General features: G+C 40.0%; 1 protein-coding gene across 1 annotated transcript in view; it reads right to left on the bottom strand.

The window, feature by feature from the left end:
* The window catches only part of LOC129247105 (serine-rich adhesin for platelets), a 346,746-nt gene that overhangs the window by 253,253 nt on the left and 78,465 nt on the right, over positions 1-15,028 (bottom strand). Inside the window, exon 2 of the mRNA XM_054886033.1 lies at positions 9,200-13,347. Within this exon, the coding sequence (XP_054742008.1) occupies positions 9,200-13,347 (4,148 nt within the window). The remainder of the gene's footprint in view (positions 1-9,199; positions 13,348-15,028) is intronic.

Below are 15,028 nucleotides of genomic sequence, written 5' to 3'. Positions count from 1 at the left end.
TTGGTTGCTTGCAGCTCGCAAAATTGTTGCCGGCAAAATAAATGATGTGCTTATGTTAATTTATGAATCGCATAAATATGTAAAGTAGATATAAAAACTATTACTTATTTATGCAAAAAAAAGCGCTTAAACTAAGCGGTTTCGCGATTCATGGAACCTCTAACAGCAGCAAAGCAGTTTTATTAACAATTTTTGCAAGAAAATTCATTGGTACTGCTGTTTTAAAGCCATTATTTTTTAACTTGTGAAGAGTAAGAATGAGTTCTTATACAAATTTCGTGTTGATTCTCAAAAAATATTTTACACTTCACATGCTGGACATACATATATTGAGTATGTCGCGGTCAATTGTGGGTAAGTAGGAGTTTAACCTACTACAATATCCCGAACGAAGTTGAGCCAAAGGACGGAGGCAACGGAAGCTCTTTGCCTGCAACAGGCCTGTCTAGTGCACCGTACCTCCCCTGACTTGCGTTTGTATTGAAGTTTGATTGGTGCTGCTCTACAGGCTGATATTTGGTAAGAGGTTGGGCCAGAAAATGCGAAGCAAACGCTAGTAGGCGTTGCATGTCTGTAACTGCAAAGTTCCAAACTTCGCAGTCTTACAGTAGCACTGACTTGTTGTACGAATTGAAAATTTATATCTTGGTGTTTCGTGTGATTATAGACGAGCACCAGATATTTTTAAGGGAGCCGAATGCCTAAGTACCTACATACACCAATAAAGTTATGAGTCCAAAATGCAATTTTTCGTTTTACAAACAAAAAATTTTGCAAATTTGTTTACTATCAAAAAATGTATTTACACTAACTCAGAATCTGTTCATAAAGAAAAACCAAAGATGCTGATGAAATGTAGACTGCATGTGATGCTTTTAAAGATTTATAAGTCAACAGTAAAGTATTTAACAATTATGCGAATTGTTTTTTATACCAAAACCACTTCATTAACCGTTAATTTTAAAGCCATCACTAGTATGAAAATTCCAAGCAAAAACTTTTAAAAAGGTGACAAAGGTTGTTGCCCACTAGAAGCCACAGCACTCAAGCCCAAGTTAGCCACATTACACCACCGCCCCACCATCGATGCAAGTCTTAACCACAGAAAATTAGTTAAATGGCTAAGAAGAACTCGGAATTTAGTTTCTAAATCAATATACGGAGCAAATACAAAAATTTGTTTTCATTGGTTTTCCGGGGACTGTTGTAGTCTACCGCAAAATATAAGAAATGTTGCGAATATCCAAATACGATTATTTATGCTGAAAATCTACTCTACAGCCTTACTTCTTATGCATCATATTTAAGTGCATATGTATGTGGCTATGTTGTTGGCGGCAACAGACTATTATGACAATTGTGACAGAACTGTCAAGTCTCAGCGACACGCAATGAAACGCAACCGAAAGTCAAGTAATGCGAGTCAACGCGTTCAATGTTCTAATTGTTCACTGCTCATCTGTGTCGAGTTGTTGCTTCTTAGCTGCTGGTGCTGATGCAATATGTATGCAAGTCTTTATAGTTGTTGTAGTTATTGCCACTACTACTCACATGTAATCACCGCATATGAGTTCATTCATAGCAGCAACCAATAAAGCAAGTGAGGTTTTGTTGATATTTTGTGTTTTACTTATTTCGAATTTTGTTGGTGGTTTCTCTCTTTTGCTGTCAATGTGAATTGTTGGCGCTTTTATGCAACACTACTTGTGGTTTGGCATTCTCGTTGTCGTAAACAATTATGAAGATATAAACAGGTATGTACGTGCATATATATGTACAAGTAAACATTCATATGTTTTGTTGTGTGTTTGTGCATTTGAAGAACAGCAGCCCCGATTGTAACCGGAACGCCTCATTGGCACATAAGCATCTTGACGTGGAAGACTGCGCTCGCAGTAGAATATATGTATGTAGCAACGTAGTACTCACGTATGCATTAGATTTGAATATTCACACCTACATATGTACGTGTAGTGAGAGCCGGAAAGATGTAAAAGTAATTGATATATGAGCGTCCAACGTTCACAGCAGTAATGAGTTGCCAACTGTTTTATGAGTTACTCGGGTATTTTTTATTATAATTGGAATACGAATAATACCGTTTAAGGCGAGTGATAGCCGTCGGGTTTAATGCTCGTATTCCTACTTTTGAAGTATTTTATTTGAATCGCGGCTTTGGCGCAAAGATATAACATTTCTCTTAAGCAGCATTAATGAGTACTTAAACTCAATTGGAACCGTAGCGTACGTACATACACTCCTACATAGTTATTTAATTGCTGAAGTATAATTGTAAGGAGTAATGGAGACTTTTTACTGCACTTAAGTTGTGGTACTATTGCCTTTGGTAATCTCGCAGCTTAACAGTAGAGGAGTTCGGGTAATTGAAGAGTTTATGGGCGCCGCAGGTGTTCTATGGTTGAACAAATTTAAATAGCAAAAGAGCAGAATGCTTATAAATATATGTATGTACATATGTGTACATGTAGATGTATGTGCTATATATCTTGTAAGCGCATAGTATATATACATACATACATCCACATATATACGCACATTTATTTTGTTTTCCTCTGTTGCTGCATAACTTCGGTTACATTACGGGATTTAAATTTTTATGTCATCGAGTGCCGGCTTTGAAGCGCTGACATATCCGCAACAGATGTTTGATATGCTTGTTTATGTTACGAAAATCTACTTAAAGTTTTACAGAATCAAGAAAAATCTTTCAAAAAGTTCAAGTTCATTTGTTCACAACTTCTTAGAGTGATCTTCAATAATAGTAGCCTAATAGCCTTTGTATGAAAGCTTACGACTTTAATTTTATAATCGAACGTTTTGGGGTTCTTGTCTGTTGAAGGAATGAAATCATGTTTTCCGAAAGTTTTAGATTTCTAAGTTTTTTCATGTTGTGATTTTGAGCGTTTTTTTTAACGGTTTAATTTTACTAAAAATAGAAGAAATTTTCCCATTTGTTGAACAACGCAAGACGCACAACACAAATAGAAGGAGGAGCTCGACCAAACACCAAATAAAGGGACACCCCCAATTATATATACACATATGCACATTAAAATAGGGTCGCTGCCTTTATCAATCGATTTCTTTGTGACGGCTCGGAAATATTAAAACTATTATTGAAATTTCGCTTTTTCCTACAAAAAATAGTTCGGTTTTCAAAGAAGCAGTGAGTTGCGAATTTCAAAGACCCGTTATATTAAGTTGAGTTATTGGTTGCACAGATTCGGTTATTTTCACAAAGTGTAACTTTGCGTAGCCACTAGAAAAGGTACTTTGCGGATAACTCTTGTATTTTAACTAATTAAGTGAAACATTTTGAATATAACGTAAATAGCAAATTCGATAGTTCATTTAATAACTAATAATTAATATGAATGTCTTTCAACGATGGGTCGTGCGCAGCGTTTAAAAGCGGAAGCTTGTGATCAATTTTCGAAAACAAAATAAAAACCGTACAAAATGATCGCTGAGTCACTTGTACGGTCGAAAATATTTGTTATAAATGCCCTTAGGCGCAAAAAGTTTACAGAACGGCGTGATAGCAAACATAAAACGACTTGCACCACTGATAATTTAATTGCGGCTCTTGTCAAGAGGGACCCTTTAAAGTCATCAAAGGCCACTGCAGCTGAAATCACCAACGTAGTATCAGCAAGAAGTATGCAGTGTTAACTGAACAACATGAAACTACCAGGCAGAATAGTTTGTGAAGTTCCTCTGTTGAAACAAACAAATTTAAAGAAAAGGAAAAATTTTGCTTAAAAGCACAATTCCGATGGTGTCGACCAGAGGGTATGAAAAAATGGTATAACATACTTTGGGGCGATGAAACAAAAATACATTTATTTGGAAATGATGCAGGGCGAAATGTCAGACATCCTAAAGGACAAGTTTTCTCAATTCTTCGCAGAAAAAAAAATGACGGCAAAATAATGATTTGGGGATACTTCTCTTCGTATGGAGTAAGACCTGTTCACCTTATAACCAATAAAATGGACAAATTTATTTACAAGGACATACTTCAAGAAATGATGCTACTATTTGCTGAGTAGAATATGCGACTTCGGTGGTTTTTGAGGCAAGATAATGACCAAAAACACTCCTCGATGCTAGTACGTGAAAGAGTGATACAAAATCATCTTAAAGTTATGGATTGCCTAAGACAGTCTCCCAACCTAAATCTCATTGAAAACATTTTTTCATAAAATGTTAATATAATCCTTTAAGAATATGTCAAAAAATTTTTAGAACGTAAATTTAAGTATTTCTTATATTATAGATCGACAACCGTGACGACTTTCTTCTTCGTCTTTGCGTTCGAGCGCTGGGAGAGATACATACGTTGTATTCAAACTTTAGACGCGCTTTTCTCAAAACTATATTTTTGGAATTGGCGTAAGTCATTGATCGATCTCCCTGCACACATTTTTTATGGTATTACTTTCTATGTGAATTTACAAGTTTTCGAAAATTTTTCGAAAAAATAATTTTTTCGAAACAAAAATAGTAAAAAAAATTCGCCCCAAAATTAATTTTTTAAGCATTTTATTCCGCGATTTTTTTCATATTGGAAATTATGGCATTAATAAACAAAAAAAAATGTTTGGTATTTTGTATTCAGGTCTTCATTTTAAATAATTTGAATGAAAATCAGGGAAAACCTGGCCGTTTACAGGTATGTATCCCCTTAAAGAAGCGAATCGGGAAGGAAACATTCATAAAAATTAATTTGTGACAAAAATCAAGGCACTGTGGTATTCCACTTCCACAGAAACTTGCGGTAGGATTATCAATTCTATGCCAAATCGAATACAAAAAGTCATTGAGAATCAGGGTGGACCCAGGGGCTATTTATTAAACTTCAATAATTTAAACAGCTTTTTTAGTAAAACCACTAAGCTAAGATCAGAAGATTATTTCTACTAAATACGAGATTATCAATTCTTTTTTTTTTTGTTGAGAAAATTAAAAAATTACGAGTACAACCCAAACTTTCAAAAGAATTTGGTTTTATCCATTCCCTAGCAGCAAAATATTTGGAAATTCCCGCTAAGCTCACAGTGCGTTAGACTTTTTAAAGGGTTTATTTTACAATTTTTCCTATTTTTTCTTAATATAAAATTGTCATTCTTTTCAAATTTGCGAGTTTTCCTACTAAGAATTTAATTTATAATTAATTGGGCTTGGCGTCCATTTTAATAATGTTACTAAATCATGATTTATTGTAATGGGTGTCATTTTGGAGCACATTAAATATTGCTTGACTATGTTTTCAACCGCAAAATTTATAAAACATTTCTTGTGCTCTAAGCTTGACACACTGCTTCCAACCTGGTTTCGCATTTGACTGTTTGTTCAAGTGACAAAATATCTAGAAAAGAAAGCCAAATATTAACAGAAAAGTGTCTGTGTTTGGAGGGCGTCAAGCTTTATGTATCGGGCGCATGTTTTTATATAATATTGAATTCGTATAGAGAACTTATATGTCATATACACTGCGTTAAATAATTAATATCATAGAGTTAGTATAAATATTTAAACTATTTATTGAAAAGTACTTAAAAAAAATTAAATTGATGAGAAAGTGGAAAGCCAAATAAACATAAAATCTATAATTTCGTGTGCATATGGAATTTTTTCCGGATAATGCAATGAGCGCTCGGCAGGCTGTCTATTAAATTGTTGAAACTTCACATAAAATATTTATGGACAAAGAAATTAGTCGCTACCTACACTCGATGGCGTAGCGAATAGGTACTTCAAAATCACTTTTTTAATAGTCACAGTACTCAACAATTTCTCAATCCCTTTGTAACAGATTAAATCATTAAAATAATTTATTATTTGATAACGAATAATTTGCTTTTATTAGGTCTATTCTATGCACCACTTCTCTGCTTGCTATCTCCCCGCTCGGCTCAACAACAAAGTTATCCAGCAAGATTCGCCGCTAGCGAATCATAAAACTGGTATAACTCACTATTTCACAAGTAAATGTAATTTTAGTCAGCTCTTTTCTAGTTGCTTCATCTAGTCGCCACTTGCTAACGCTGGGCGAAAATAAGAGGCCTATTATTTATTTGAGCTACTTAGCTATCACGTAAATTCCAAAGGCAAACAACTGTGCGATTGGCCTCCGAAATAATCTCAGCAGCTTCTACCTCCACCAGCTACGTTCCAAATACCTCGTAGCAGCTTAAAGTGACGGCCTGCATATTGGAATGTAGCAACAAGTAAATTTCAATTGATTTTTTATTGCAGTAATATTGAAAAATTCAAGGTCTAAACCTTTCACGACGGGTGCCGCGTATATATGGCAACCACTTTTTGGACCACAGAGGCTGACATGGTTTATACATTCATCAGTCATTTCACTAGTCATTTATTAGTTTCCCGTCCAAATACGGCAGTTACCTAACGGTTTGCAGCGGCAGAGTTTATTGTTAAAGGAATATAGAATTTTTCCCAGTAAGAGTTTTGTAGCATACTAGCTAATTGAGAAAAAATGGCGAGAAAGTAGTATTGGAATTTGTAGTGACAATCAAACTGCACTAAGAGTCCCTGCTACGTCGCGCTGCTCTTCGAAATTTGACGATGCATGTAAGACAAAACTTAACAATGTTGCAAAACACAATAAAGTTTGTCTTATTTGGGTGTATGGGCATTGTGGTATTACAGGGAGTGAGTTGGTTGATAAACTGACTGTGATAATGAAGGCTCTGCAAGCATACCACTAGGACCTGAACTCTTTCTAGGTGTCAATTCTGCATCGATTCAACTATCGATTGACGACTTCATGAGGTATACCTGCAGAAGACTTTGGTCTGAGTTGAGCTCTTGCAGAGTACCTAAGTGCTTTGTGAAGGAACCTAACAGGGAATTAGCGACCTTTCTCCTAAAACTTAGTAGGGTACTGGTGGGTGTAATCACAGGTCGCAGCATATGGCTACCATGGGAATCATTGACGACCCAATATGCTTATCCTGCCGTGAGAATGAGGACACTGCAGAGAATTTGCTCTGTAGCTATCTGGCGTTTTCTAGAATCATACTTAGGCTATTGGGGTACGACGTACTGAGTATGCGTAAAGTTCATACTCTCCCTCTTCCGGACCTCGTAAGATTCATCAATGCATCCAAAAGATTTGCAGAAAAGATGTATTTATTTATTTTAATAATCTGAAGTACAAATTACCTTACAGACCAGACAAAAATTTATAGAAAAATAAGCCAAAGTAGTCAATATTTAAAATTTATTTTAAATAGTCAGTATTTAAAATTTTTATAAAATTAGATTTAGATAAAGTGAGATCAAGCAGACTGGAATTGAATAATGAAATATAACCTCGAAAAACGCTAGCAATGGCTGCATTATTCGTAATTTTAGTCTTAAAGTTGACCTCATTAAAGGTTAAGCATTGCGAAGACTTCTTAGCTGCATTGAACAGTCGTCGATGCCATTAAAAACACTAAAAATAAACGAAAGGACCGTCCTTCTCTTTTCTAGAGATTCTAAATTAATTTGCTTTAGCCGAGAATTACCTGTATAAGATTGAAAAGAGGTCTCAAATCGTAGGGAAAAAAATGCCGTAAAATTTTCGACTGAAGCCGAAACGAAATCGAGCCGAACTTTTGCGACCGAATCTGGAAGAAATCGAAGCCGAAGCTCCGTGGATCGCCAAAAATAGATGTACCAAGTTTAACCGATCTCAATTTTTACTCCAATTATCATGTGACTGGACGGACGAGCAGACAAACAAATACTCGTATAAATAATCTAATATCAGTATCCCTCTAGATTTAATTCATCATCATCGGTTCCTGTTTCTCCGATTGGAGCATAGGGCCTCGGACCATAGGGAGGATGGTTCCGTGTATATAAGTCCACACAAGTGGAGAAAGTCCCCGCTTACTTAGAAGGGGCCATGACGATTCGTTTGCATATGGTCTAAGCAGTTCACAACTTGGCTTCGGTCAAATATCCTCCAGCTAATGTGAGAAGGCTAAGCTGCCCAGTATATCTGGTTGTGCGCAAGGTTTTAGACCCACCACGCAAAAACACAATGGGCAATTGGGTGTCGTAGTCGTGGTTGTAACTGCATACCCTCAATTCTTGCTCTCACGTCCACGTCGCGCTCTACGGGCAACGAGAGCATCCTTAAAGAAGATGTACTGACCAACCCGCATGGAACTTAAGGTTACGGCTAAGAGAGTAGGGAGTCTTGGTGAGGCCACTCCGACGTATTTGGTGTAAGCGCTCATCCAGCTGCTTTTGCAGCGAATGTCCACCAGGTTAGGTTCGGCTGCAAACGGGCGCCTTGTAGCAAGCGGCTCGTCTAAACTAAGTAACTGTGTGAGTGGGAAAAAGATGGAAAATCCTTCTAACTCCTGTTTGCGCTTAGGACCATCGCATGGAAATTACCAATGAATAGCAGTTAAGCAAACATGAATCAAAAGGTCCGGAATGGAATGTCTCTAATGGGTACTCATGCTCTGAGGAATCCTCTTACTTGGGCAGCACGCGCAACGGATTTGAAGGTGCGAAATTCATGTGCTCTCTACGAAAATTCAAAAATAGCTGAAACCTCGAGTTGTGTTGAAAACAACCGTTATAATACTGTCAGGCAAGTAATACTATTCTAATAGTGCGCACCAGCCATAAAAATACTTACAAGCTTTTACAGTCAAACCTCGGTTATTTGCTTACATCAGTGAATAGTTTCGAATACAAACCAAAATGCTAAGTCAACTGGAGCAATGGAAGCTACTTCGTTTTTAAATTATACAAATAAGCTCTCAAATTCAAAAGGCTTGTTAAGCTAAATTTGTAGCGCGTAAACACCACAAAACCAGACGCGCCGAAAACAGAAAATGTATGTACGTAGGTATGTGTGCGCGCATATTTGCAAATGACATGATAACGGTATCGCCACTTGTTCAGTCTGAAGGCATAAAGATGGAAGCGATAAGCAAATATCAAATACTCAGCCAAACAAATAGTTGTCTAATAGACTATCTTTCAGCGCATACAGGCGAAAATCACCCAAGCCGCGCCAGATAAGGCGCAATGGAATGTGAAAAACACACACCTGCGTACATATTTATTGTGTTTTATTATTGCATTACTTTATTTTTACTTTCAAGTATTTGGTAGCCAAACTTAAAAAGCTGAAACTTACCGCTTAGCGGCAACTCCCTGGAACAGTCGCTTTGTCACTTGTTGCGCTGTTGTTGGACTGCCGCTACCGCTGCGTTGTGTGCCGTTATCCGTTGGCCGCAGCGGCAACAACATCCCATTGGTGCGCGGACTCATGGTGCCGCTCCCAGTAGTTGAGGTTGGCGAACGGCGTATTAGTGGTGTGGAGCTGGCGCTTGAGCGCGCCTGTGTAGCACCGACATTCAATCGACCCGACCCGCCCTTTGTGGCAACGTTGCCAACAGCACCGCTCGCAGCACTTACCCCATTGCTGGGGCGTAATGTTGACACTTTTGATTTCACTTCTTTTAAATTTTTCTTAGGCAGAGCTTTGTTACTTTGAATTTTATTCATCACTGCATCCCATTTGTTGGGTGTCTGCTTTTTGCGCACACTCGATGCTGGCGTACCGCTATCAATTACACTCGCGACCGACCCGCTCGATGCGTATTGTTTGGGCGAATTATGCGCGGATGCGAATTTCGACGTGCGCGGCGTTCGTTTGTTTGTACCACCGGCGGCGTTTGTGGCTTTTGCGGCTGCTGCAACTACGGCCTCTAACGCGTATCGTTGTATGTTCTTACTGTTGTTGCTGCTTTGGTTGTCTAAAGATAACGAGGTCGTTGAAGATGATGAGGAGGCGCAGGCTACTTTTGTGCCAGCCGTACCCGATTCCGAAAGTGTTTCCCTTTCAATTAGTACGCGCCCGCGCGATGCCGACAAACCTAAAACGAATCTGTTTTCGTCGTTTTCTAATTTAGCACCACCAAATGCGGCGCTTTTTGCCGCAACTGTCGAGAGCGAATTTAAAGATAGGTGTTTATATGATGGAGTCACTCTATGCACTGACGCGTGCTGTTTTGTATCAGCTCTAGCCATGCTATCGTCGCCACACCGACTGTTGATGCAGTCAGCGCAGTCTTCGTTTCCAGTCGTGGAGAGCGGTGAGTGTTTTGCGCACTCAGTGCTTGCTGGACTTAGAAACGTGGTGTTGATTGTGCCGCTGATATTCTGCGCCGACGTGCTCTCATCAAAAGCTTCTTCCAGCGATGAAAAGCTTTTGCAGTCCGCGTTCACTGTGTTGCCGTCGACACTGCAGTATGAAGTGCGATTGGAGAGCGTCGCTGCGGAGAGGCGATCGGTGCTCATGCTGCTATGTATTGTAGAAGATGTTTGGCTGTTACTCAATTGACCTTGACCGAGTGTTGTAGCGGCAACATTTCGCGCCATTGTGTTTACAGTTATGTCGTCGCCGGCATTAATTTCACTTTTATTTGCGTTTGCGCGCTCGCCCCCATTGGCATTTTTGCTGGCTTCCCGATTGCTTTTCACTGTTTCGGTGGAATCATCGCCCTCACCTTCCGGCGACATATCCAACATTGCGTCTTGTGTGTCCTGACGCCGCATTTGCGCCAAATCATCGTCACATCTATTCTCGACATCCGTGAATATGCCCGACGATTCCATGCACGAATCTTCCGGATCCTCGGATATGAACACTGAGGCTGCTGGCTGCAGCATCGGCCCATACAGTTGGCCATCGATTACTTGCGCGCGTCGATCGCCACGATGAAAGATGTCATCCGCATCGGATTCAGTGAAAAAATCTGAGTCCGTCATTGGATCTTGGCGGCGCACCAGTGGCATTTGTTGCTGCTGCAATTGTTGATTAAAGCTAGGTTGACGTGAAACGTGGCCGCATTTGCGTGCCGTAGGCCCATTTGAAGGCGAGTGGTCACAGGCGCCGCGCGAAGCTGGTCGTGACATTTCACCATCGCCCTGATAACCGGTGTCTAAACTTGTTACACTTGTAACGCTAGTGATAAAGCTGGTCGAAATCTTGGATACATTGGATTTGGTCATTGCGTCCGACGTTTTAGATGACATGTCGGTGTCGGTGTGTGTGGAGACCGGCTCGGCAGTACTGATTGAGCTAGACTGCAGTTGTTGTTGCTGTAACTGTTGCTGACGCTGCTGCAATTGTTGCTGATGTTGCAGATTTATAGACGACTCAAAAATATTCGGCTGATGTTGGTGTTGCTGTGACAGTAAAAGTTCTGTGACGTCAGTCTTTACCTCAACAGGATCAAGTGGCAGTTCCTCCGGTGATGGCGTCTGATCAATGCGCATATGATGAATTACCATTTTATTGCCGTTATGCGCTAGAGGCAATTCCAAGTTGTTTGTGTTGTTAGTGTTAGACGAGTCTAGAAACTCCTTCATCTGGTCGGGTGTCAAAATACCCAGACTTTCATCCAACTCAAAAGAAGTTTGGCGCCTCAATGCCTGCTGGTGTTGTGGTTGGGCGTGCAAAGAAGGCGATTGTGGATGAGCAGCCATAGTATTGTGGGCAGTCGGATGCAGAGCAGCGCTTGAAGAAAGTGACACATCCACCAATTCTATTGAGCAATCGAGTGTGGACTCGGTGAGATCCAAACCGAAGGAGTAACGTGATTTCTGTCTCACATTCGGATTGTTGACATCCTGCAGCGATGTGGCGATGCCCACCGCCTGACCCTGTTTACCTTCACGCGCTGCATAGAACTCTTCTGTGCGTGAACCCATTGCCAGCAATGTGTTCGCATCGACTTCCATTGGCATGCTTAATGGCTCGTCATCTGGGGTGCGCGTGGGCAGCACCAAATCACTGTGGGCACTTTTGAGTGCTAGTTGAGGTGAAGTTAGTAAATGCTTCTGTTCCTGCAATTTCTTTACGTGGTTGTAGTCAGGCGTGTTGTGATCAGTAAGAGTATTTTGCTGTTGCGTCATGTACAGCAGCTGACTGGTATTGCCCAAACTAATGTGCGATGAGCCCAGATAATCTTTGGTCAGGTTAAGCATGTGAATTTCCCGATTCGACGGCGACAGCGTGTCGGTGGTGAGATCCAGCAACTTTTCGGTATTTAACGTCGAGTTGAGTGGCAGTTTCATGTGAGCTTTTTCTGGCGCCAGCGCTTTCAGCGTACTATTCATCTCATCTGGCTCTGAGGAGACGGAACAGTCTAATAAATTGTCGCGGGTCTTTTCATGTTCGCTCGCACTCTCTGATTGTAATGTTAGATCCATATCTAAGAAACCAGACGGCGCAGACACGTCTTCCAATAACTGTAGATTATCCAGCGAATCAGGATTTGAGTAAGTGGCGTTAGTAATGGGTGAGATTGCATCAGCAGAGTCAACGATTCTCGTACCACCCATAGCTGGTGTAGTGTCCAAGAGTGTGGTGGCGTTAGAGATCCCCTGTGACTTCAATGTAAAAGTTTCCGCAGAGGAGACCACATTCATAGTTTGACCAAGTAAGGCGGGTGCATTCAAGGTTGTAGTAAGATTGGGTTTCAGTATTGTTTGTCTTGCATGCGGTGAATAGCGATAGGTCACATCTTCTTTCGTTTCATCGAGCGTCATTGTACGTTTCATGGTTGTTTCAAACGTTTCGCCTAGTTGCGCCGCTGGATTGAATTGACTGATGTCCAGACTTTGGGTGGTGTATAGTGCGTGACGCGTATTGGTGCTTAGCAATTTCGTTGTCTCATTGATATCCGGTGGACGGGTTATGCGTGTGGTTGTAAGCGACCCGGTAGTGGGTGGTGCTGGTGTAGATTGTGTAAGCAAGCTTGGTGCGAACTGTGTAATGTCGTTGGGACTGTCGGTGCGTACAAATGTATCGGAGCGCGTGAGTGGCCGTGGTGTACAGAAATATTCATTCTTCGGAGCCACATCCGGAACTGGGTCATCCTTTTCTGGTGCTTGTTTTCGTTTAGTTATGGTTTGCCACACGATTTGTGCCGTCTTAGGGACTGCAGTCGGTGGAGGTATTTTCTCCGGCCTTCCTATCCATTTTTTAATTGCTGTAGTGGTTTTCTTGGTTACCAAGTTGACTGCGTTGGTGATGTGATCACCGGATGCGCTGCGTTTAAGTGAATTCGCGCTCACAGTGGACGGTCGCAGACCAGCCAAAGTTGCGGGACGTTTCTGTTGGAATCCCACTGTGGATGCGCGCTGAAAAATTTGCGATGTACGTGCTGCTATACCGGTAACGGTCTGTGCGGTTGAGCTGGGTGGTCGCAAGCTGCCGGGTAATGGAATACGTGAGACGCCATCTAGGCGCGGTATGCGAGATGAAGCTGAATCCTACAAAGAATTAGAGAGAGAGAGAACATGAGTTTAGTATAGGGTGGCATAGATAACTTAGTTGTAGCATTGAATGTTAATATTAAAAGCTAAACTAACGCTGAACAGCGGCAAATATTGTATAAGTAGGCAAAAGTATTTTCAGGGACTAACCTATACAATTGGGATAGTGCGTGGCATTTCGACTGTTAATTTCTTTAATATTCATTTTTCTGACATCACAAAATTCTCTCAAGCGGAATTAATGTGTGAATATACAGCGCATTAAGAGCCCTCACACTTCGACACGTTTCAACAGCTTCGCTTCTTAAACAGCTCACATCAGCTATTTTATCTAAATTTATTTAAATTACCGCGCATACTTTGTGTCGAGACGAGTGACTACTCTCTCTATCTCTCCTGGATGACGAGAGTGGCATTTAACTAGGGTTCCCACATGGCCTGGAATGAGCTTGATTGTCAAGATTTTTTAGGTCCTGTCAAGTGTCAAGATAAATTATAATTTGTCCAGTTAATTTTTAAAATTAAAAAAATTCAATATTAAAAAATTTGTATCATCATCATCACCAAACCCAAAAACTAATTCTTTTTTTCTGCCTAATATCAAGAATTCATTGCAATCGATAACCAAAAAAGTACAACACTTGTAATTTCCCCCCTAACTCATCATTGACTTATTGCTTGTTTTTACCCATCACTAAAAAAATACAACATTAAACAGTTGATTGAAATTAAGCGTAAATTTTTCTGGTGTGTATAGTTAACTTAAATTGTTTAATGTTGTATTTGTTCAAGAATTTAAATGAATATTGTTACAATATATGAGCCTTGTGTCGTTTATTTACCATGGAAAATAACGAAGATGCCGGAACTTCAAAAAAACGAAGATATAGAACATTCTGAGATAGATGGATTAAAGAAGCAGAATATTGCAAATAGATTAAAATAAAGATGATTATACCGCATTTTGCAAATTATGTCAAATTGATATTTCTATAAAATATAAAGGAAGTCGAGCATTATGCAAACATGCCCAAACAAAACGGCATATGAAATTAGCATTGTCTCAAAAATTATCACACAGCATGATAAACTTCACTGTTCCGGCAGACTCAAATGAGGATTCACACATACCCGGGGCGAACTAATGTGCGTTTTTCACAATGTTGTTCACGGGCTTACTTATAACAGCTTAGACTGCCAATTAAAACTAAGTTCTTCAATATATTGCGACAGTAAAATAGCGGCCGCCGTAGCCGAATGGGTTGGTGCGTGATTACCATTCGGAATTCACAGAGAGAACGTTGGTTCGAATCTCGGTGAAACCAAAATTTAAAAATAATAGCGGTCGCCCCTCGGCAGGCAATGGCAAACCTCCGAGTGTATTTCTGCCATGAAAAAGCTCCTCATAAAAATATCTGCCGTTAGGAGTCGGCTTGAAACTGTAGGTCCCTCCATTAGTGGAACAACATCAAGACGCACACCACAAATAGGAGGAGGATTATATATATATAAAATAGCTAATAAAATAAGTTGTGGCCGTACCAAAGCAGCAGCCATAACACGCAACGTATTGGCACCATACGCACGAAAAAAAGTAGCTGATGCAATAAAAGAAAGTTTTTACTTTTCGGTAAGCAGCGATGCATCAAATATGCCGTTCAATATTTCGATGCTGAAA

This window comes from Anastrepha obliqua, chromosome 5, assembly GCF_027943255.1.
Source record: "Anastrepha obliqua isolate idAnaObli1 chromosome 5, idAnaObli1_1.0, whole genome shotgun sequence".
NCBI classification, from domain to species: domain Eukaryota; kingdom Metazoa; phylum Arthropoda; class Insecta; order Diptera; family Tephritidae; genus Anastrepha; species Anastrepha obliqua.
Note: the sequence above shows the minus strand (reverse complement) of the source record. Positions and strands in the feature narration are given on the sequence as shown.